At 39.7% G+C, this 24467-nt stretch overlaps 1 protein-coding gene across 4 annotated transcripts in view; it reads right to left on the bottom strand.

Annotated features, from left to right (window-relative positions):
• The window catches only part of UBE3A (ubiquitin protein ligase E3A), a 54526-nt gene that overhangs the window by 8626 nt on the left and 21433 nt on the right, over positions 1 to 24467 (bottom strand). For all 4 annotated transcript variants that reach the window (XM_042788492.1, XM_042788494.1, XM_042788493.1 and 1 more), the window contains 4 exons: positions 24267 to 24311; positions 13236 to 13546; positions 8121 to 9376; positions 70 to 214 (listed from right to left, as the gene is read on the bottom strand). In XM_042788492.1, the coding sequence (XP_042644426.1) occupies positions 70 to 214; positions 8121 to 9376; positions 13236 to 13546; positions 24267 to 24311 (1757 nt within the window). The remainder of the gene's footprint in view (positions 1 to 69; positions 215 to 8120; positions 9377 to 13235; positions 13547 to 24266; positions 24312 to 24467) is intronic.

Genomic DNA, 24467 nt, shown 5'->3' on the forward strand with positions numbered 1-24467 from the left:
TGAAAGATCATCTGGTCCAACCTTTTGTGGGAAAAACCTGATAAATCGGTAAATTATTAGAAAACATACCAATATCTGGATTGAAGATTTCTTCTACAACCAGTTGAAAAAATTCTTTGGAAACACCTCCTTCATCTACCCCTTGCTCTCCTTCAAATTCAACATACAATTGCTTCTTCAAGTCTGCAGGATTTTCCATGGCAATCATCTCTAGCTATTGAGAGAACAGACAGAAGTATTTCATTAGTAAGTCTGTTTACTAGAAGAGTCAACTGAGTATCAAATAATGAAATCAAAGCTGCCCTCCAAACCCAAAAGAAAGCAAGTATAAATCACAACAGTAAAATGTCAGAAACCAACAGTAATGCTAAATCACTTTAAGCACGTATCAGAATTTGGGGATTAACGCAGCAAGAAACTTACCACAGAACTGATCTGTTCAGCAATTAAGTCCGTTAGCCTTCTCCATGTCTATTCTTTTAAGCACTTATTTAAAATAAGTCAGCATTGTGTTGTACAAAATTCACAGAAAACAGTATAAACCCAAGACGTATTACTGGGATAATTAAATTAATCTGGCAATGACAAGACTACAATATGATCTACATGTTTGACAACAAATGGTTTTGTGAAGGGATTACACAGATATGTTTTCAGAACTTTCATGTGGTAATTTACAGTGGAAGACTGAAGACAAGCCTTTGACTAGTAGCTGCATCTCACAAAGAGCTGGGGAAAAAAAAAAAAACAAAACAACACAACACAAAACCCAAACAGAAACAAAAAGACTAATATTACAGTCAAATTGATCCCTTTTCCTCTTGACCCTAATATGAAGAAGTCTCGGAAATCTCTTGCTCTTATTTCTTCAGTGCCTTTGAACAGATCTACCGCATTGCTTCCATGAGAGTTAAAATTCAGTTAAGGTCAAATAGAAGTTGTGACATTTCATAGGAAATGGTTTCAGGTCTATACAAAGGCCTTTCACTTTCTTCCAACAAAAACCGTGTCCTTTCAGTAAATCAGAAGTTATGCAAGGGTATTTTGCAGCTGGTAAGAAACATGCTGCTTAAAAGCATAAGCTTCCTGGTTAAAACTGTGCAGCGTGACTACATTAAACATACCCCCGTGGCAAAGAGAACTCAACAGCAGTGAAGTAAGGCACAGGCGGACCTACCAAGGCCCTGTTACTGGTGAGGTTTGCCTCTAACCTGGGCTAGCGCAAACTGCACTTACCCACAGGTGTCCCTAACACGCCAAACGATTTATTTTTATTTCACTACCCTACCTTACCCCCACACACACACGCCAACACACCCTTCACGGCCCAGAATTTTACTAGGAAGTGTAAAGGAAACCAGAGGTAGAACAGAGGGGACAAATGCAGCAGTACCCACTCCACCAGCTCATACACTGACACCACCGTGAGATCCGTCTTCTCCCGGTAACTGCCAGCTCAGGCTGCGGCCACGCGCCGCTTCGTGCAGCCACGCTTCGTGCGGCCACGCTCCGTGCAGCACTGCAGGGGTGGATGGGCGCCAGCCCTAGGGCGGCTCCCATCACCGGTCCGAAGACTTGGAAGCTCCTCATGCAAAAGCAGCATGTGGAGAAAGAACCGCACTAACTGCTATTGAAAACTAGCATCAGGGAGAGTTAAAAAGCAAACAAACAATGGAGGCAAGCCATGAAGACCTCAGTAATGACAGCAAGCCAGATTACTTGATTGAGATACATAATAAATAACAAGGTTACCTGGAAAACTTAGTTATGTATTACCTAAAGCATCTGGTGTTCTGTTGCACATCATTTGCAATTAACTATTTTTGCCCCTAAGAAAACCAAGTAACATTTATTCCTCGAAATTCACTTTATCAACATTACTGTCGCAGCAAAACCACGTTGCAGTTCACCCCACTATTCTCATCACATGCTTTCTGCAACACTGTAGTTTTGCATCCTGCCTTTCGCTTAAATCTTAAAATTATGCATCTTACAGATGTGTACAAAATTTCTGTTCCTGCATAGGACAAGAGAGCTTAAGCCAGTTTCCAAATACAACCAAGACTTTATAAAAACAGAGAAGTACCATTGACTTTAAGACTGTAAGTACAGGTTATACATTCAAGCTGGACTGACAGAAGTTCTCCTGTTTGAATCCCTTCCACTTAAAACTGGCACTAATAATGCTTTGGTTTTTTTCTCCCCAGTCATGACTTCACTGTCTTTGTAGTATTTACCACCAGCAGTTTACTATTTTCTAAGTTTTATGAATCTTGATGAGTTATGAGGAAGCAAGTACTGCCTCTGCACTTCTTTTGGGACAGCAACCCTTTGTCATAGTGTAAAGGCTCTCTTGTGTCACAGAAATATATGAAGGATAATGCTCATATTTATACATACACAGCAATTTAAAAAAATAATTATTTTTGGCTGAGAACTATGTTGCAATGGGTGATGTAAAAGAAAAGCACTATGAAAAAATGGGGGAGGAAACATGCTTAGTTGAGCAACACTGGCTTTGGGCAAACTGGAGCGGTGTTCTGGATGTCTGAGGGACTAAAAACGCCAGTATTTTGAGTCAAAATTTAATGTTCCTTGAAGTAGATTCTATCACCAGGACAGTGTTGCCAAGCTGCGCAACTGAAGGCTGTGGGTTTAGCTGCTTCTTTGAACATCATGTCTCAATGCTGATGCTTCACAGAAAGGCTGGAACTCACTGGAAAGCACAGCATTAGTCCCAGTAGTAGAGCAGCACTGAATTTCAGCGGAACTGCAGCAGTGTTTCTAGAGCAAGGAAGCATGAACTTTGATTTCAAGTTGTTTGAATTTTGGCTTTTTTAAACAATCAGAGCTGCCCCAGCCATCGCAACACAGATGCTGCTGGATAACCCTAATCGATGCGTGTGTGAATTCCTGAAATTTTAGAAGCTGGTATGTTTTCTGTCATGATGGTGACTGGCCAAGCAGTTTAAGTCGTCATTACATTTTCCCAGAACAAAAAAGCATTTGTGAAGCAGCAGCATCAAAAATTGAGTATCTATGAATTGAAAAGCTGAAAGCTGAGACACAGTGTTATAAAGAATATCTGTATTTTGCTGGCTGAAATACGATATTGTGCCACAGCGTAAGAGAATATATGATCTACTCGGCTTACAAAACAGCACTGGGCTTTCATGAAAGACAGGAATCTCCCACTAGATGACAGGAATGGGACAACATTTAAAAGCTTAATGTAAGACCAGAGTTTGGCTACCTTCTTCAAATCGATAGTAACAGAACTAATTAATTAATTAGTTCATTAAAGAAAAAAAAAAAACAACCTAACCCTCAAGTTCTAGTAATGTAACACAGAAGTTCTTTTTAAGGCAGTGGCAGGAATTCTTTCCACACTGGAAGGCAAAGATGACACGAACACAATTAATGCAAGTTTGAAAGTACTAGCGACACATCATGATATAAATCGGTCACTACATTTTTCTGCAAAATGGCACGTGAAGTAACAAAGTGACTAAGAAACACCCTCTCAAGCAGTACTTTAGGGTTCGTGCATACACTTGCCAGCAGAGCTTGTATACATCAACACAGTCACACATGTTCTGCATGCAACCAACACAGACTAGTGCTGAGCTTTTCAGCTGAACGCACAAACATCAGTTTAGTCTAAAAGAAACTCAAAACTCTCGCAGTGCTTTGTTGCTCTTATACTATGAGAGAATCTGCCTGCTGGCTTCAGCTGTCATCTACGAATTTCTGCTCCTCAGTATACTCAGCAGATCCATTTACAAGCAAGAGAGGCTTGCTGCCTAACAGCTCTCTATGTGCAATATGAACTTTGTTAAAGTGAGTTTGCAACTCGTGACCCAGTACCAGCCAGACTCTGCTGAAGGAATCCACCACGTTTTCACTGGCAGAACTTGTGTCTTAACTCACACCCTTCCAATTACTGTTACCTGAGAATAAATCCACACGCAATGTGGGGCACAGAGGTGGAGAGGGAAGAGTAAACTCTGAGGAAGGGGATGAAAGAAAGAAATAGCTGTTGAGGGATAAAGAGGAAGAAGAGGGGATTTAAGGATAAACTTCCTTTCATTACTACCACATCCACATAACACGACTCAGCAGCAGCACAGCTAACCTCTTAAGCCTCTTAGACACAAAAAAGCACCTTAACTGCTTTTAAGAACTGCAAACTGAACTACTAACTCCCAAGTAAGAGTTCCTTAATAAAAGTGGGGACTAGCACTTTACCAATTGCAACATTCCCCTTCACCCTCTAGTGACTTTTCAGACTAACATACATACAAACAAGGAAACAATAACTATATAATACAAAGAAAGCATGCTTCATTGAGTACATTTCAATGAAAAATGAAAAATAAGTTTCTGATGCAAGTTTCACACATGCAAAGAAATTGAACAATGAATCTGTAAATAAAATTTTTGCTTAGATGTACGTGTTCCCAGCTGAGCTATGATTCTCTTAGTAAGCCACTTTAAACAAGTTATTGCTTCAAAGGTATTTAAAAGGTATTGCTTCAAATTCTCAAATTAAAAAAAAAAAAAATCATACAGTAATAATAAAAAAAAAAAAATCACTTACCAGTGCTCATATTTGTTTTAATGAAGTCCAAAAAGTGAGAAGATGTACATACTGAATTCTAAAAGTTTAAATATTAAATATTGATAAGAGAAAACCAGCTTGGTGATAACTTAATTAGCTAGACTAATTAGCAGAGAAAGACCAGTACTTCTATTTGCAGGAAGAAATTATGAAGGCTGTTTGATACATTTGCTTGAAAACTATCCAACGTCAATAAGGAAAATATGAATAAGAACACATCAACCTCATTTTAATCAATATATCTAAAAATGCTTTTATGAGGAAGTTACCATAGTTATTCCATATATAGTCAAAAAAGTCTGCACTGATTGTTCTGTAAAGACACAGGTCTAGTGACATGAGTATGTAATTACTTACTATTCAAAGAAGTCTAAGTATTCAAACCCCAGAAGTAAAAAATGCAATTGAGGGGGGAAAAAAATATTGGGAGTCATAATTACTTACCTGTAATTTAAGCATGTTTGGAAACATTTTGCCACTGAACAGAAAGAATATGCTTCTACTACTGGATACTATTTATCTGGGCGAGATCTTTCGGACAGTTTTCAGTGAGACCCTGCCACAGTTCAGTACTGCACCCATCACCGCTGCAAGCTCAGACAATGCAGCTCTCCCTCAGGTTTGATGCTGTCAGTGCTGCTACAGAAGCACACGGTACCCATCTTTGACTACAACCAGAGACAGAGCGAGTTACTTCAAGGATTAGGACGTAAGACTGAAGGTCTTCCTCCAGACCTATTTCACACCAATTAGGAAGTGGAAACAAATTGGGAAAATTACTAAAAATGAAAAATCACTTCTCAATCTGTTCCAGGAAGTACCTGTAGCGACGGCAGGCAATCCTTAAACAGGTCAGGCATTTGCTGAAGAAGCGGCAAGGCGGCAGTGTGGAACAGTACTTTCCCTACAATACTTTCCCAGCTACCAGCAGCCCCGCAGCTTAGAGACTTCCCGAGGTTTGTACGTGGGCCACAGCAAAATGCCTGCAATGTCCATTACCTTATGATGGCTATTTCTTTCATGGACAGTTACAAGTTCTGGGCAAAGACATCCATAATTTTAAGGTACAGGGTGTGGAAAAAAAAAAACGTATCTTTTTGCTTCTGTTAATCCTGCTTCCTGATAATATGACTGGGTGTTACCAGTTGAGAAAACCGGTATATCCCATTCCACTTCTCCACACCATCTTTTATGTCCCCTTTGTCATCTTATTTTACCATGAAGAGGACTTCCCAATTTTTCTCAAAAGACTCTGAATTCTCCGAATTTACTCCTGTTGCATCCTTTTTGATATTAAAATGAGATGAAACAAATGAAAGAGAGACCCAGGCACACCATAGTAAACAGAGACCTTGTATTGTTCCATTTGCTCCTCTGTTAACTCCTAACACTTCCTCTGGCATATTTAAAATCACTTCCTTTTGTCCTGATACTTTGTATCATCACTTAAAACATATCTATAGTTAAAAGGTGACTTCTGTACCCACCACATACATTCATCAACACCATTTTCTCCCAAGTTCACATGATCTGGTAACAGCTATCTTGTTGCATCTGTTTGAAAGGGCACACACAGCTCGCTCCCTCCAGCTAGGATGGTGAGTCTTCATTCCCGTCCATTTTACTGATATCATCTATTTTCCACTTTTGACAAATGCCCGGGCTGCACTTGGTCTCATTGACTAACACTACGGTTCAGCTCAGGTTACATGAATTTAGAACAATTTTACCTTTCTCCTTTATTTTCTGTCCCAGAGTAAACAGTTTAAAATTTTCACTCTGAACACGGTAATTCAGCATGTTCTGACAACTTAAATTAACAGCCGTAAGAGGATCCATGGCAACTGCCAAGGCACGTGCCCGTAGACTGCTATGCTGTGCAAGGGCTGCTGCAAGTGCATCACAATCTAAATGAGCGTGTTTGAGCTTAATCTGATTTAAATTACCAGGATTTCCAACAGACCGAGAGTGTACACAGCAGTGACTGCTGTGGCCCCGGTGCCATACAGCAGCTGCACCAACTTGATGTTGCCCATGAGCCTTCTAAGCAACACTTAAACATATTTTTTTGTCCTCAAAGACTTTGCCTTCCTTCCACAGCAAGCAGCATGTGGAAGAATGCCTTTTCTCATAGTTACAGATTTACCTTCACCTTCCCATCACCACTGTGAGGAGGAAGGTCTGCTTCCTCTCTTCTGGAACTGCCATTAAACCAAACATCTCCCTACAACTAGATCTTACCCTCTTTTAGCCCACCCTCTCCTAAACAGATAGCACTGCCCCTCCCATTTTTCCAGTATTTATGTATCCCAAAGCTGAACACTCAAGGAAATAAAAACTCCATTACATTAATGTGACAAAATATAACTGAATACAACTGCAATTCCAATAGGTAGTGAAATCACAGAGAGTATTCTTAAATTAGAAAATTGGTACACAGTCGGCTTTAAACTTCAAACAGGGTATTTCTCATTTGCCTAATACAAAATTGGGTTTACAGACACAAGCCATTTCTGCATTGCAATTTTATTTTTCCTATTGGTACTGGAGACAAGTGTTTTTCCCAATAAGTCATAGTACCAGCAATTCCCATGAAGCAGTTAACCCATCTGGAAATTCATAGGCACACAGAAAAATCAAGGTGGGCGCTTATTTAGAGTTCTCACAATTGACCTTCAGTAGCAGTTAAAGTCATCAAGTTTAACTAGAAATAACAGCTGGGTTGAGAGGCAAACCCATGTACTTTCTCTCCAAACACCTGTCTGGCTCTTCAGCACCAAGCTTTAAAACCACAGTTAAATTTTCAAATTTTGCGAACACTGCTGTGCTTTAGTAACAGAACAAAGGAAAAAGAGCTTCTGAAAAATAGCAGCTTTAAGCATAAAATAAAGGGAGGAAGAGTCCTAAACCAAAAGGACATATTTATGGAAAAAAGAGTTTACTGTGAAATATTCTTTCTAATTTGTACCCTGTGTAATTCCCACCTTCCACAAACATGTGAACAAATGGCTTTAAGTTTTAAAGAAGCTAGCATATTCAGACACAGGCTGCTTTCACAGTTCTCAGGTACTAACAGGTCCGTTTTCTCTTTTTTCAGACTGCAACAACGCTTAAGAGAGGTGAGAAAAAAGACCCCTATTATCAGATGATCCAAGACAGTCCAGGGGACAAAGACGAAGTACTGAAACAAGTTGGTCACTCACCATTATGAGCTGTAACAGCGCAGAATCTGTTAACAGGGAGTAAGAACTATTTGACACTAAAACATCTAAGTCTGCAACCACACTGAGTAGAAGTAGTTCTGCTGAACATACAAATCTTCAGCAGCACGCTTAAAATTCAAACTCGATATGGTTAAAGCTATGTGAGTTTCTTCTAGAGGAAATCCAGTACCTAAACCACTGCACTCACACGCAGCCCCTTTCAGTGAGTCGAGGCCCGAGTAGTTTACACTAGTCACAGCCAACAACCCGAAGTTCCACGGCGCTGCATGACTTACCCGCACGAGCGCATCGTCTATGATGTGATCGCGTCTCACTTTAAGTCGCAAATATGGGTTGAGCTGCTGTCCTTGAACTAAGCTGTAGAGCACAGTTATGCGTCTTTCACTGTACATCCGGATCCTATTGTCATAATACAATCCCAGGTTCTTGGTAACAGCATTCAATATGAAGGGACAGGTCATAAAAGAGAATTTATTTTCTGTTTCTACTTTGAAGAAAGTGTAGTCTTTGTCCATTTCTAGAACATCATTCAGTGGTTCATTAATAAATTCTTCAAAAGGGATAAGTGGTTTTCTGCAATCTATAGTTTTAACACCAAGTTCCGTTTCCAGTGGGTCCACTCGAGGACCTTTTTTATTTCTTCTTTCCTCACCCAACAGCTCTTGAAGAGTTAATTCACTTGATTCTGGAATGGGTTCTTCATCTTCCTCTTCGTTATGATCTGTATCCACATCCCCTCCTACTACATTTGCATAGTAAACCATTTTCAAGCACTTTGAAGCAGCAACAACAGCATCATCATCATTCACTAGGTTACGACTATTGAACTCATTGCTTATGACTTTGTAAGTAATAAGCTGCTGAAATGTTTCCATCATTCTCCGAATTTGGTCTGCTCTGTACTTAGACCACAGTCTGACCAGCTTTGCTTGAGCTGCAAGGGGTAGTTTGCTCATTGCTTTGCAAAACAAAGGTAGAGCCATTTCCAGATATTCTGGGCTATGAAGATTGCCGTTCTCCATAACGATAATAAACAAATTCAGATAGTTAGGATCCCGAGAGTACACATTATGGTAAGTCAAGTCACATTCCACATTAGGTGACAAGTACACAAGTGCATTTAAAAAGGCAGTTTCTATTTTTTCATTAGAAAGTAATCTATCGTAGACCCGTCTGACTGCCTCAATATCTACAGACACTTCATCCGGGCCTAGTTTTTGGAGGTTATTATCTCCCTGCGCGTTATCACCTATTCTTGACGACGAAGAGGACGATGCACCTGAATCTTCTTCCATAGCAGCAGCCGAACAGGCAGCTTTTTCCTTTTCGTCTTCATCTTTGTCTTCATCCTTTCCTTGAAGAGACTTGAGCTCCTCCTTGGTGTGCTGCTTGGCTTTTCGGAAACTCTGTACCAATGCTTCAGCACTAGAAAATACTCTTCCAATCACCCGGATTAAAGGGGAATAATCCTCTTTCTCTCGACATAGCTCAAGAATTTCATATATCTTTTCTTCTGTTAGAAAAGTCACATCTATAAAAGATAAAGTATTCGTTTTATTAAGATGAAAATTCAAAAGATAAAATACTTCTAATTTGCTCTACTCAAGAAATCTGTGTATCATATCATCATTACCACTGAAAAAAACCCAGTGTCAGTGCTGGATATGTTCAAGACAGACACTTTATAATCTGATTAGCATGAAGAATCATGATTTCATTCACTATGACTTTGTAAAATATATGTGACATGTAAAAACATGGATGTTGATCAGAGAACATGCTCAATGGTAAAACTGTTTTGCAGCCAGTTAACTACATCTGGTAGTTAACTTTATTGTATTGTCTAAACAAGAGCAACTGAATCAATCAGTAAGATGTTTAAACTTTAAAAGACTTAATGAATAAGACTGTGTGACAATACAGTCTTCTGGTAAATCTGAACAGTAAATGTACAAGTCACTAAACTATACACAAACTAAACCGCATCAACCTCTTCTTTCAAACACAGTGTGTATGGACTTCACACATTCTCCTTTAAAAACAGATCTTGAAGATTCAATAATTTGCTTTGTTGTGTATTCATGAGAATCTAAGATTTCTTATTTCTATTTTTAACTGCTTTCTGAACCTGCTTTTACAGTAAACTGATGTCTGAAAATCCTCCCAAAAAACTGCAATACATGCTCAGAAATTTATGCTGCCTTCTAAATTACACACACAGTTGGGCGTGTGGCTTATTTCTCTGTACAACGGGCCTCACTGAGATAAACAACTTGAGTATACTCATCAACATGCTACTCAGGTGAACAAGCTGGTTTAACACACATCAGCTGCATGGGCTCCAAATACACGTCTGTTTCCCCCGATACGAAATAAGTAATTTGGTGGTCTATTTGTTATTTGAAATATTCCTTTCTCTTTAGAAAAGAGAAGGGGAAAACATTATTTATAGCTTTCTATGCTACTTCTCGAACAGAACCCACAGATGCTTTCACATCAGGTGATGATTTAGAGTAGGATTACCACATGATCAGACCCTGAAAAGATGTTCTAGTTTAAGCAGATTCTTCTGAACTGACACATAGTTTAGAACTAAAACTGCATCTGTTTAATAGCATCCCTAGAGACCTAAAACACACACACCCTAGCACCGTATTCACCAACTGTGCTAGAACTACCTCTGCAGAAAGAAGAGTAACATTTTAAAGACAGTTACACGTTAAAGTATTCTGAAAGGTGATTGCCTACACTAACATTCATTACAAGCAGCCATTAAATTAAATATATAAGCTGGATGATGCAAATACAGACAACCTATTGATTTTCAGAGCCTCAAGCCATCTTACGAGCACACATAAGACAGGAAAGATTAAGCTTATGTCATGCTACTGGGATTGATTTCCAACCAATCTGAAGACAGTGAAAAAGCTTCAAAACTCTGTCCTGTTGAAAAAACAAACAACATTGAAAATATTACGAATGGATTCAAGCTTAGTGCCACATCTCCTATTTTTTTCTGCTGCAGTGCATGCTCAAGAAGCAAATTCGCCTAAAAGAAATTGAACTGCTGGTACAGGTGCTGTGCCATGCCATAGCTTCTCAAAATGAGGACCACAGCCTCGAGTTCACTGACTCTGGATTGAAGAGATTATTCATAGCATAAAAATCATCAGCAGAAGTTGACAATTTAACAATATAACAGGAATTCTCCAATCATTCTTTTCAAGGTTTTCGCATTTAAGGAACTAACCATGTGCTGTTTTCGGTTAAAATATTTAGTATTACCATCAGCAGATTCATAACAGTCTTAAGTCATATCCTGTGGCCATCCTCTAACTGAGCTGTCATCAAGGCCTGCCCCATTTTTACAGCAGTGAGAACAGCTGGAGAAAAACACAAGTGATGCTTTCTTCTAACTCAAGTCAATGTTAGCTCACTTTTGTCTGAATATGCGTGCTTTTGCATGCCTTCTCCTCTCAACCTTTCTATTGCAACTAAGTGATCCAGCGAAGTAAACACCTCTCCTCTCAGACCTTGATCTCAGTAATACTCCATGACAAACCTGTGCATGAGTCAAGCTTTAGCAGTGATCCTTGACTGTGAGAAAGAGCGCAGTGATCTATATATTGCCAACACCACACTCCCTAATTAGCAAAATTATTAATTATCTTTTCATTATCTCTTATGAAAGCTTTGTTACGATTGTGTTCTCACTGCCTGTCCACTGACCTCTGTTTCCAATTTAATGTTTTGGTGGTCAAAGTTGAAAATAGTTTCCCAGGTAATTATAACACTGATTTTGAAATGGCGCTCTCCGTATGTGACTCCATTTGTAACCCATGCCTTTTATATATTTGCAATTTCTCTACTTCCTTCTTCTTTTTGGACTGCCATCTAAGATATTACTGAGATGCCGATAATGGCCTCCAGATACGTTTTTCCCCAAAGGTAATAGTCTTAGGGCTTAGTACTACAGAAAAGTAATTTAAAGAATTCTTCCCAAAGGGCATTTATTTCAATTTATTTAGAACTTTCAATCCTATGTCAAGCTTAAAAGCAAGCTGCGTATCTTTTTTTCCCTGGCTTTCTTAAACTGCAGTAACTGTTCCCAGTAACTGTTGCTGCAGAGGGACCTTAAAAATTTCAGAGCACTAGATTCCTTAGACACCATCCAATTCCAAAGGTAACTAAGAGTCTCAGATGGGCTTTCGGAACGCATTAGTGCTCTCTGTCCGTACACCTACAAAGACAGGTCAATACTTGTGATGCTGCAACAGATGAAGTCTGAGCCATTGCTTTAGACAGACTGTCTCTGGAGATATGCTGAGAAGACTCTTAGATACCTGCTTTGGGGAGAGAGGATGGTGGGGTCTGAGAGGAGGAGAAAAATTCTGTACATGCCCATCTCCATTAAAAACACTCAAAGCCAAGAGACAAATCACAAAACAGATCTAGTGCGCCCCTTGTCTGTCAAACGCTACACTGGCTCCCCTCTCTGCTGTTTGCCTCTTTGCTTACTCAGATCATAAATATTTTGGGGACAAACTTATCCTTGCATCAGATAGGGAACAAACTGATGTAGATATTGACTGGAGCATTTTAGGTCCCTTATAGCAGAGTACTATGTTTTATTTATTGCTGATTCTGTAGGGCTTTCTAATTCTCTGCTGTAAACAGTTTCACCTTCTTTAGCTAAAACGAATGAATCCGAACTTCTGTGTTTGTATCACTTATTGTAACGATACTTAGGAAAGGTCTGTTCAAAGGTTAATGGCTTTAATTTCATTTAGTTTGTGATTTCTATTTGCACCACAGGTTTTGGCAACAACTACAATTATTCCTGTAGTATGTATTTACTATTCTAGGCAGTCCGAAAAGCTAAATAGAAGTTAGACATACAGAACAGTATTTCATTTTTGTACACTGGCTTAGAAATCACTTTGCTTAAACTTTTTTTAGCTTGGTAGATGTATTGCCTATTATCCACTGCATCATTTTTTGTTCATCTGTTAAGTTTCTTAACATAGAATCTGGAACTGATTAAAGTATAACTTTTATAACTCATTAACTACAGAAGAGTTATGAAACTAGTGAAACTAAAGCAGCCATACAACAGCACTTAAAAACCTCCATATTTGCAAAACCAGTTATCTCAGAAAGCAACAAATGCACATGGATTTTAACAGAGATGTGGTAACGATCCAGATTTGAATACAGCCTTCAGCATTAATCCAGCCATTTTTCAGAATCCATAGTAAAATATCTGATTGCCCAATACTGTATTTTACTTTAAGAAGTCAGCAGAACGCCACCACAGTGAACACTGTAGGCTTACACGCATGGATATTAAGTATGTTTTGTTTTAGGAAAATTCTAAAACAACGTCTTACCTTTAAAGTCATCTCTTGGGCCTTGCATTTCCTTCTTGTTCATTTTTCTGTCAGTGCAGGAATTGTTATGGGCACCTTTGGAATTGTTTTCTAGGTAAGCTGAGCTCGTTCCTTTCTTGGAGGGATGAGGATCACAGAGTTTTGCATTAATCTTATAAAGCTCGAGGGCCTTAATGGCTGCTGCATTGTTATCCATACGGAGAAAAGTTGGACAGGAAGCACAAAATTCATTCGTGCAGGCTTCATTTCCACAGCCCTCAGTTAACTGGTGGTAGTAGCGCTCTATTAGATGCTTTGCAGCTGCTCGCTTCCTGTAGCAAACATTCAAACAGTAAGTACAAGGATTAGTAGAGCTTTCACATACAAAGCTCATTCAAAAGCATCAGCAGGGCAAAGATTAGTCAGGCACTGAAACACAAGATTTCTGTCAGAGAGGACACATTAGAAGACTTTTCTAAATGCAGGATTCTCATCTTGACAAATGCAAATATATTTAACAGACAACTTGATTTGTGGGTCCTATGTAAGTGCAAGGTAAATCCTGTTTATGCACAGTTTTCAGCTTTACATTCTAGTGTTACAGTGGACACAAATCTTGTTCAGGTCTGAACAATCTCAATTGTCACTGAAAAAAGAGCAATTTAGAGGCAAGGCAAGGCTGCAGGTAAAACATAACTAGATCTTACATAGGTGACTGAGTCTGATGTATAGTACTGAGGTATGGTTGCCACTGACAGAGGGAAGAGGCATGAAATACAAATGATTCGGGCGTTTATTTCTTTATCGATACTACACCAATAGGATATAAACCCTTTAAAAATCTAAACAATTTTTTAAACAAGATTCCAGATGATGAAGTTATCAGATAGTCTATTTAATAGGAAAAATACTCCTTGGTTAATTAAACTGAAGACAAACCCATGATTACAGATGAGCGCAGGGCTGAGTATCTCTTTCCTCTGCTTAATAAAGTATACAATTCTCTAAAAAAAGCTACTTGCCAAATCCTCCTCTTTCCCCTGCAATTATACTTGGCAAATATGTATTTTGAATAATTACAGCTGTATTGCTATACAAGTCAAAGTGGTCAGTACTATATATACACACACAAGAAAATTTAACTGTCCAATTAACACAGTCACAGACTTTTACAGAAACGTGCAAATGGTGAAGCAATCGCCAGAAAGCTGCAGGTAACTGGGACAGAAGAATCTGCATGCAGCACCAAGAGCACCGTATTTGTCCACATTTTGGAAAGAACCCCTCAAACCTTCACTTCATTTAAGAAAACGAGTTGGTAATGAAAAATACCAACTATGAAACATTTCAAACATTTTGATTAGGTGTAACATGCAGGATTTTTACCTAATGTCAGCGATACCATATTATAAAGATTAGAACATGGAAAGCAAGACCTTGACCAGAAATCGTGACATTAACTTACAGCTGAGTTTTCCAATGTTGATGCATGCACAGATTCTGCACAGAATGAGTACTTGGTAACTGAAGTGCTAGACCTGCTGGTACCACTCAGCACTTGCTGCACCTAGCTGTTAATATCGGCTGGTTAAGTATCAGAGCTTCAATGCAGCTGCTTCAGAAGGGAAAATGTCCTTAAGTTCTGACAGTAACTGCTGAAGTGTGTATTATTCAGCAATAACACCTTTACTCCTTCCTTTTCACCCTTCAAAATCACATGATCCTAGAGAAGAAAACCATTACCTCAATGTCTACCTGACCTTTCAAATGCCCCACTGTGTTCCAAGACAAAAAAAATCGAAGAGGAAGATTTCCCTGGCACCTTGAGGTGGAGGTGAAAGACCGTTATAAAAAAGCAGCACCAGCACTACCATTAAAACCACTACTGTACAAACAGGTAATAGCTGTATGCTGATGCAAGGAAAGAGTTCTAGCCTCTCCAATTTTTATATGTCGACCTAGGAAAACCTGCCTTTCTCCACATACACATAAAAATACAAGGTTTTTTCGATCTTGTCTTTCATACTTCAGCTTTTAGTATAGAGACTTTAAAAAATCAGTGTCTTAATACCACTTAGACCAGTATGTGATTTTATCTGTTTCTGAATGCCAAGATTTCATGCTTTGATCATTCTTCACTTCCAATTATTCCATACCTTCAGATTTAGAGTGTGGAATATTGTCATTTCTACGTATACCATGTGAAAGCCTGCCTCTGTTAATACAGATTTTGTACACCTGAGCTATGGCCATCTGTCTCACCAACGTGCTCCTCCTCTATTCTTGCAGTCTCTCCTATGCATTACCTTGATGCCTTCATGAAAGCTCTTGCCAACTCAAGCTGAAACTTACTGTTCCTTTAATTTTCCTCCCTCCCTCTCTCTCACTGACCATGTTTTCCACTGTACATACAAAATGGCAGTTATTGCACATACACATTATCTTTTTAACTTTATCCTCCCATCTTACTTCTCCATTGCAGTCTACATGTAGATCACAAGTTTTCTGCCGTCATTTTCTGACCTATGTAATAGACTTATGAATGTTAGATGGATTATCTCTCACAGCTCTTCTAAGTGTATATATATTAGGGGTGCGTGTGTGTGTAATTATTTACCTAAAGCAGCTGGAGTTGTTATTCAGATTAACTATATTGTTAAAAGCTGACCAATTCCCTAAGAAGAGAGAACTTATGTTTTCAAACTGGAGAAACCGTTAAGTCTTAGATGCACGCACACCTTTTTAGCTTACACAACATCTAGTCAATAATGCTGTTTGTACAAACATTTTCATTTTGACTCATGGCTGTAGACTCACTGACTCAAGTTCTGTGAAATTCTATTAGAGACAGGAGGAGTGACTTAAAGTTATGACTATTTTTAACTTTTTAAAATCAACTATGGAAGCAAGCAATACAATGTCCAACTGTACTAGAATAAAACAATATTAGAATTTCCCCCCACCTCTCCTTGGCAGCTATTCTTCGGACTTTTGACATGGCCTCTGATAAATAATTTAAGTAAATAAAAAAGGTGGAGACTTAAAGTGAGGATACAGACCTAAGAAGGAAGAACAGAATTTACCAAGCCTTCCACAAGAGCTACCCTCACGGAGGTCCATCCATGAAAGCACTTACAGGGAACGCCATTCCCAGTAAGCCAGTATGTAGAACAGCAAGATATTCCACACTGCGCTCCCACTGGGGTACTTGAGGCATTATTGTCACTGTACAGTGCCAACAGCCCACGTTTACTGTATTATTCAGAAAAAAAAAGTATCATACCTTCTACGCTCTCCAGAGGTGAAAACTCGATCTCTTTCTACACTGCCTTGCTCATTTAGCGTGCAGAAAACTCCAGTTCTTCACCTGAGGCATTGGAACATCATGTGAGGTAACACAAACCCCTTCTCTATTCTTAGCCCACCCTATACAGTGAAGACAGCAGATCCCTTCAAGTTCTTATAGAGGCAGCTAGTGAAGAGTAACTGGTCACTGAGACACTCCTGAACATCAGCACGCAGACACCTGCTAGGGTGGCGAAGGCTGCAGGGACAGACTGACGTATGTTTGCAAGGACCCACACTGCTGTTGCACATCCAAGAATGAAACTGCACTGGCGTGGCTGCAGTTGTAAACGTTTCACAGACACACCACTGGCATATCCGTATGCCTTAAGGATAACTTCCCACACAGGGGGCCTTGTAAAACCTCCTCAAGCCAGACACACTACTTCAGTGATGAGGAGAGGCACCTAAAATAGATGGCATCTTCCTTCCCCAAAGGCCAGCAATTTCACGTGCACATTTTCCCGTTAAAAAGAAATCAGTATTCATTGACTTACTTTTGTAGTAAAGAAAAAAGACTGCCTTTAGGCTTTTTAATTGCTCTTTAATAAAAATCCAGATAATATGTACCTTGCATTTGTAATTTAAATACTGCCAAAACTGTGGAGTATCACTAGAAACATACACCACTGAGCTCTGCCCTTCTAGATACTTAGGCAAAGGTGCACTGGGCTGCATTCTGGGTCATAAAGTAACCGAATGTCTAAAACTTACACAAAACGATAGTCGAGTGCAGTGGTTCCAAAGTTCCAATGTAACAGCATCTAACTTGCATTTCTCAAATATCTTAAACTAAATACAGAGAAATGCTACATAAAGGAAACTTTTGACTTTTGCAGCAGAGAAAATCAGAAGTGTAAACATTTGAGGAATTTTAGAAAAAACTGAGGAATTTTAGAAAAAACTGAAGCAGATAATTCTTTAAAGTTCACCTACAAAGAATTTTCATCCAAGTTTCAAAACTTGCCTGAAGTTAAAAGTATCTGCATAAATGCATAATTTTTGCCTTAAGTTTACCTAAACTTTAGAAGTACATAGGAAGGTTTCATACTTGGCTGGAGGTATCGGTATGAAATTACATATTTCTGAATGGTTTCTGCTTGGAACACAACTTTTATACTATTTCTACACAGAAGTGCCACATTGCTCCAAGATGGCCAGTTTTAGTATGTAGAAATTTATAACGGCCTGTTTTAACAAAACTATTAGGAATTCAGAAGTGCCAAAATGTTCCTAAGCTGTTCTCTTTCTTAATTAAAAACAAACAAACAAACAAAAAAACCCAAACTCCAATAAAAGTATCAATGTGCATGTAAACTTGAGGAAAACTTAAGCTTGTGTTTTCAACAGGGAAGGAAGCGGGGAACAGGTTTTTTTAGCACTAGTAGCAAAACAACTTTCAGTGTATGTCTTAACAGACAGGAGCTTAAAGAGACTTACACACCTGCAACAGCGATACTGCACTTTAGAAATACGATGCCCAGCAGATCAAAAACTGGTAGAAACAGGTGTGGGTTATGGATGGACATGTTTGTGAAGTTAAATACTGCTTTCTGAGAGTTTCAGTTCCAAGCCTGGCACACTGGTTTCCTGCTTCTGTTTCGTTAGAGTGAGAAAAGCAGTGCTAGAGAAGACAAGGTTCCAGTAGAAGCCCCGTCCCCCCAGACCCTTCTGAGGCAGCCTGCGCACCGAACCCACAGACGCTCCACCCAGGGCTGGAGCCAAGCCCTCTGCTCCAGCTGCGCCCTCACACCTTCTGCCTGTCTCCACCACTGGCACCCCAGCAAACCCACGTCTGCAAACGCACACCCGCATGGGGCGAGCGTTTGCCAAACCGTATTCTTTCTGGAGTGGCGGGCCCCAATAGCTGGGGAGCAGACTTCGAGCCCCCTCGGCCCATCCTGGCTTCACCCACGGGACCTCCCTCCCCACCACATCCTCGAGATCCACTGTGCCTCCAGGAACAGCATGCGCTGGCAAAGGCAGGCACGGTACTTCCTCGGGAAGGGCGAACCTGAGAACAGAAGAGTCGTTCTGGCTTTACGGAGCAGTGCCCAAAGGCAGCAAGAGAGAGGGGATCCGGAACTCGGTCAGCACACAGCTCTCAACCTTGCTCAACGGCAACAGTACCTTGTTACAGTCCTGTTAGAAAAGCACCCTTTGTTGCTGCCCTTTCCTCGGCAGGTTATTAGCTCCGGGACTCTACAGAGATAATGTCATCCCATAGACCAACTGGCTTCGTGCCACTGTTCCCATCTGTCCTTCCTAAAGTGGCTTGCACTGCCCTGTCACCAATGTGATCTCTTCAACAGTCAATTAGTCATAAAATTGAGAGATGAGTAAGGCATCGATTATACCCAGGCTTTTCAACCTAAGCAATTTCAGGAAAAATCCCCAATTCCCTGCCTGCTCCTCCCCTCTCCCCATTACAGGCCTGAAGCCATTAAATAACTGATAATGGGGAAACAATTATTAGGCAATTATTGTAAACAATCAACATATGTAAATAGTAATGCCTGAATGACATGTAGGCATACGTGGCTGTTTTAAATACTATGCTCATGTTTACAGAATCAGTGCCTTTTGAAAAAGCAGGGAGAAATACAGCCTTCCTAAAAAAAAAAGCCCATAGATTTCTTTAACTACAAAGAAATAGTAACTTGAATTATTGCTGGAATAAGCTTAGTAATAAGTTTAAGACTGACTATTAACTTGAACCGCCTTACTCTCTTCGAACAAATTTGTTAGTCTTAGTATTTTAAAGAAAAAAAAGGTACACAACTGTTAGCTGCTGTTAAACTGCCAAAGAATAATCATGTCTAACCACACAAAATATTTCAACAGTTCTCGAAATTTTGTTTTAAATTATCAAGTCAGAAGGCTTAAACTCTCATACTCTGTACTGGCTGTCAGGCTGCAATAAGACCAACTTTGTCTTTGTTGGAAAGAAATGAAGTGACAGGAACCTCACACGCTTGCAGGAACCTTTCAGTCTGTTTTTTATATTCAGGACAAAGCAAATAATGAAAATTCTATCAATGATTAAGCAGAATACATATTCTTTGGTTCCTTCCATGTTGTTTTCCCTTGGTTAAAGAAGTCCCAGTGCTCAAGCAAGTACAATTAAACTTCACTTTGTACTCTACCGAACAAGCTTAAAATTTGTCAAGTATGAAATTTATACACTGTATTCTGGGCAGCAGCCCAACCAAAGCAAAGAGATTAATAATAATTAGCACTCCAGCAAGATATCAAAAGATACAGACAGTAACTTGGAGGCAGAGATTCTGACTGTCTACTTCTGGACCACTGGAGTGTTTTGGTGGAAAGCATAATGTAAGAGACAAACTATTTCAGACAAAAATACTGATGTAAGAAGAGGACTGACCATTGCAACATATAAGACCAATCTGCAGAGAAGAGACCTAAACGCTGATCAACCCTGTACTCTCCTTGTACAGCTTGAAGAAAAAAGGCCAATTACAGTAAAGGGACAATCAAACCACCCTGTTTTCAAGTTATTAAAAATGCCAGAACACTAAGGCAGGTTCCCACGGTAGCATTCTTTTGCTATGCCTTCATTCTGCATGACACTGTCCTAGAAGGATGACCATGATCACGCAGAAACAAAGTGCAAATGACATGGATCATAAGACTTAAACACCTGATTTTCCAGTTTAAGAACAGTCTAGCATTTGTGGATTAGACAGCTCCAGAGAGAAATATCTCCCCTTTAAGCTTTCTTTTTGTTTAACTCCATGCTCCATGGGAACTGAGGTCTATAACACATTTGCATCAGTTATATTTTCTAGTGCAAAATCTGGAATTCCTTTCAAATCATTATAAAATTTGGTCGACTTATCTTACTGCACTTTTGCTCTTGGAAGCAAACGTAAAACAGGCACTCAGTTATAACTTAAGTAGTTGCTAAATCTATGAAAGTAGTAAGAAAGTGAGTCCAGAGGAAGGCTATGAAGATGATCAGGGAGCTGGAGCACGTCCCTGGCGTGTACAGGCTGAGAGAGTTTGGGGGGTTCAGCCTGGAGAAGAGAAGGCTCCGGGGAGACTCAGCAGCCTTCCTGTACTTCAAGGGGGCTACAGGAAAGGTGGGGAGGGGCTCTGGATCAGGGAGTGTAGGGATAAGACAAGGGGGGACAGGTTTAAACTGACAGAGGGGAGATTTAGGTGAGATGTAAGGCAGAAATCCTTCCCTGTGCGGGGGGTGAGGCGCTGGCCCAGGGTGCCCAGAGCAGCTGTGGCTGCCCCCTCCCTGGAAGGGTTCAAGGCCAGGTTGGACGGGGCTGGGAGCCCCCTGGGCTGGGGGAAGGGGGCCCTGCCCGGGGCAGGGGGGTTGGAACTGGATGGTCTTTAAGGTCCCTTCCAGCCCAGACCAGTCTGGGATGTGATTCTGTGAGAATTCTTGAGTAGACTCAATGCAGTCTTATTAACTGATGAAGTTTCCTGAAGGGAATCACTGCCTGGTTAAATGATGCATTGCAAGGGGCTCCGGAAAGAAGTTTTTTAACTGATCCTAGACAAAGCACAGTATAACACCGTGCAAGGCTGCAGGTGTACATAAAGATACTTCTTACATCTTTTCCTTCCATGAATGGCAATAAAACAAGCAGCAAATGCCACAAAAATATCTGTATGTGGCAAGGTTTGATATAGAGGCCACGATCAGCATGTCCCACGGTTATGTTGTGGAAACCCACCTGTGTTTTCAGCTATGAGGAAAGTAATTTAAGGCATTCTATGTCTAGAAAGCACTAGGATGGCATCTCAAAGTATGTATCATGAAACACTAATACTTACACAGTTACTGTATATATTTGCAGTGATTGTGATTTGTTTTCCTGCAGTAGCCTCAAAATATGCCAGAGTTTTTATTTTGCCACTCTTTCAAGGGAAACAAACAATCTATCAAATCTACTCCAATGTGAGATAACTATACATCAACTATAACTGTAACAACAATTTAAACGGAGGGGTGGGGAGTGTTCGATGACTTTAAAAAGAAAGAGAGAAGTTTCAAAATTGCAGAGCATCCCATCCTCAAAAACAGAAAGAAGATGAATTCACAGGAAGTCATCGTATCAAAATACCCAAACCTTTGCCTTGATATGTGACAACATACAATACACTGAGTGAAAATACATGAACTGTTAAAGAAGTCAAGTTATTGTTAAAGTCAACAATTAAAAATTATGTAATTTAGTGCTAAAGAGGTTTTAAGAAAGTAAACACTAATGAAAGCTGAAAATGAATGCAGATGTGTGACAGGAGCAGATAGAAGACGCTGATCTTAAAAATTCAAAGACTTGAATGATTGCTACGGAAAGGAGATTCTTAAATCTGAGCTATCACTAAGATGTTCATCACACACAGAGCCAGAATTTGAAAAGCTTGGGATAAGCAAGACTTATCCATGGAAGAATTTACTTCATAAGAATCTGAAAGAGTCAGTAAATATTTTAAAATTTAATTCACACATGAAACATATGACTATGCTCTCGGTACAAAGCTTTGCAGTGCAAAACACAGAAATAAATAAAGCAATTATATCAGCTAAGCAGAGCAAAAACAACTTAACCATTCATTGTGCAAATAACAAATCACTTGTGTAAGTCCCTGCATTTAGAAATTAATTATAGGCAGGTAAATAACATAGTAACTACTTTAGCTACACAGTAGGCTTGCAGGTCACACTATTAAGCAGCCTGCCATTCCACCTTAGGTGGCAACTATGCAGCAGGATTGCAGAATTCTCTGTAATAGGTGATACACACATCACATTGTGATACAGTTTTTAAAAATTTAGTTTTGCAAGTATACCATGTATTAATACTGTATAACTACTATTCAAATATGTGAATCCCTAAATCTTGACTGGCTTACATCTATTTCAGACAGATAGCTGAAATCTAGTCAGGGCAACTGATCTTCATTTTGCACCAAAAAAAAAAAAAATAGTAATTCAGCTTTCACATAGAAAAGCTTGCTACTGTAGATTATTTTTTCAGGTTCATCTTTAAGGAGGATAAAACACACACACACACACAACGAACTGTCAGATTGCTAGAAGAAAAAACTGCCTTTTCCTCCTGATTTATCATAGGTCCTTCCAGAGTCTTTGTTTCATACCAGTCAAGATACTTGTTTCTGACACATGTAAAAGTATAAAAAGCAGTAGTCTGACTGACAATATCCAGAGCAGACTACAGCCTGTCTACAGCCTGATTTCCCCCGTTTGGCTAGCCCAGGGAAACAGACGAACACAACTCAACTTGCTGCAGGAACAATAAAACACTATGCAGCAGGGGCTGCCACTGGAGAAGAGATTATGGCAGGTCTCTTAACACACGTCCACGTAGCGACAGCCAGTCACCCCTCAGGTCTGGATCCTTGCAACCCCGACTAACAAAGCAGCCAGACAGCACTTCTGTAACACAGAGCATGAGAGGGAGAAGCAAATTCCTTGTCCCAGAAGGAATGCTCCTCCTAGTGCAAGAGAAGACTTCACTGCAGTGAATTGCTAAAAACACACGGAAAAAGTGCTTCCTTCTCATCACTTTTAAGGTTAGGTATGCAGTCCAGTGTGGAGGGGCTCACCTCAGCTTTCCTCCTCCCCGAGTTGGGCAGCTACAGCAGAGAAGTCCTTGAGCAATTCCCACCATGTCCCTAGCCTGCAAAACATCCTGAAACTGGTGTTCAGCCCACAGCGCGTAAAATGCTACACCGCGTGGAGGGAGGGTGCGGAGGAGACAGTTTAGGGTCAGAAAAGAAGTTTGTGTCAGAAGAGACATGAACCCACATCTTTTGAAGCCTCAGACAGTACCCTAACCACTGGGCTACACTCTCTCTATTATTCTGGAACTTGTACTGTAAGCCAGAAAAGCCGAGTTTGTGGTTTCCCTACTTCTGTTCTATGACAGGATGGTTTGAATAGCTAGAAAAGAATCTTTGTTTGCTAACTCACAGAAGAATAAAGTCTCAAATATTTTTTTCCTTCTTAAAAAAGGTCCTCTTATTCCTGCAGCCTTTTTGAATTTCAAATGAACATTTCAGTCTATCACAATCTTGCCTCTAGTTAATCTTGGCTTCTAGCCTAATGAAGACAGACCAAAAAAAGTTTCAAACTGTCAGTAAGATGCTATATACTGTTTAGTGAAAGAAAGCTAGTTTTTTGTTTCTAGAAGTAACTAGCATATAAACTTGCCAAATTAAGTCAGACCTTTTTTTTTTTCCTTCTTAGTTCAGCAATCCAACTGCCACAAGAGGTATTAGCAGGTATTGTGACTTAGTAGTGAAGCGTTAGTGAAAAGCAGGTAGAAGATGTTAGTGAAAAGCAGGTAGAAATCACACCCCTACTGTCAAGTCTGAATATAGGCCTGAAGATTTCTGACACTGTATTATGCTACCATCTACTGGTTCACGTTAAATTAAACCTCTGAACTTTCCCTTCAACCCATTCACCCTCCAAAAAAAAAAAAATAAAAAAATCACCAAACCAAAGAACATCAGTTTCTACAGAGGCTTAAAGTTGTTTTTCCATACCAAAGTATTAACTTGAAATTTTCTAAGGTAGTTCCACAGGTCTACTCAGCTTTTGTCTTCTTTTTTTAAGCAGGTGCAAGAGTAACTATTACATATATTCAAAACATTTTTTAAACAAGACATACCAAACTCATCCACTCATTTACTTACATTCGGCTAGTTTCAATGTTTTCAGAGTGAGGTTCTCCTGGTGATCTGCAAATACAGATGCACAACCTTAAGCACTGTTTGTCATTTTAAGCCATTACAATATGAAGAGTTAGGAAAAATTGACAGTGATGATAATGTATTATTGCCCTAAAAGCACCAACTTTTATGAACTTGAGCATTAAGTGTTTGACCAAACTCCAG

The sequence above is a fragment of the Tyto alba genome, unplaced genomic scaffold, assembly GCF_018691265.1.
Source record: "Tyto alba isolate M040663 unplaced genomic scaffold, T.alba_DEE_v4.0 Super-Scaffold_14, whole genome shotgun sequence".
In the NCBI taxonomy this organism is placed as follows: domain Eukaryota; kingdom Metazoa; phylum Chordata; class Aves; order Strigiformes; family Tytonidae; genus Tyto; species Tyto alba.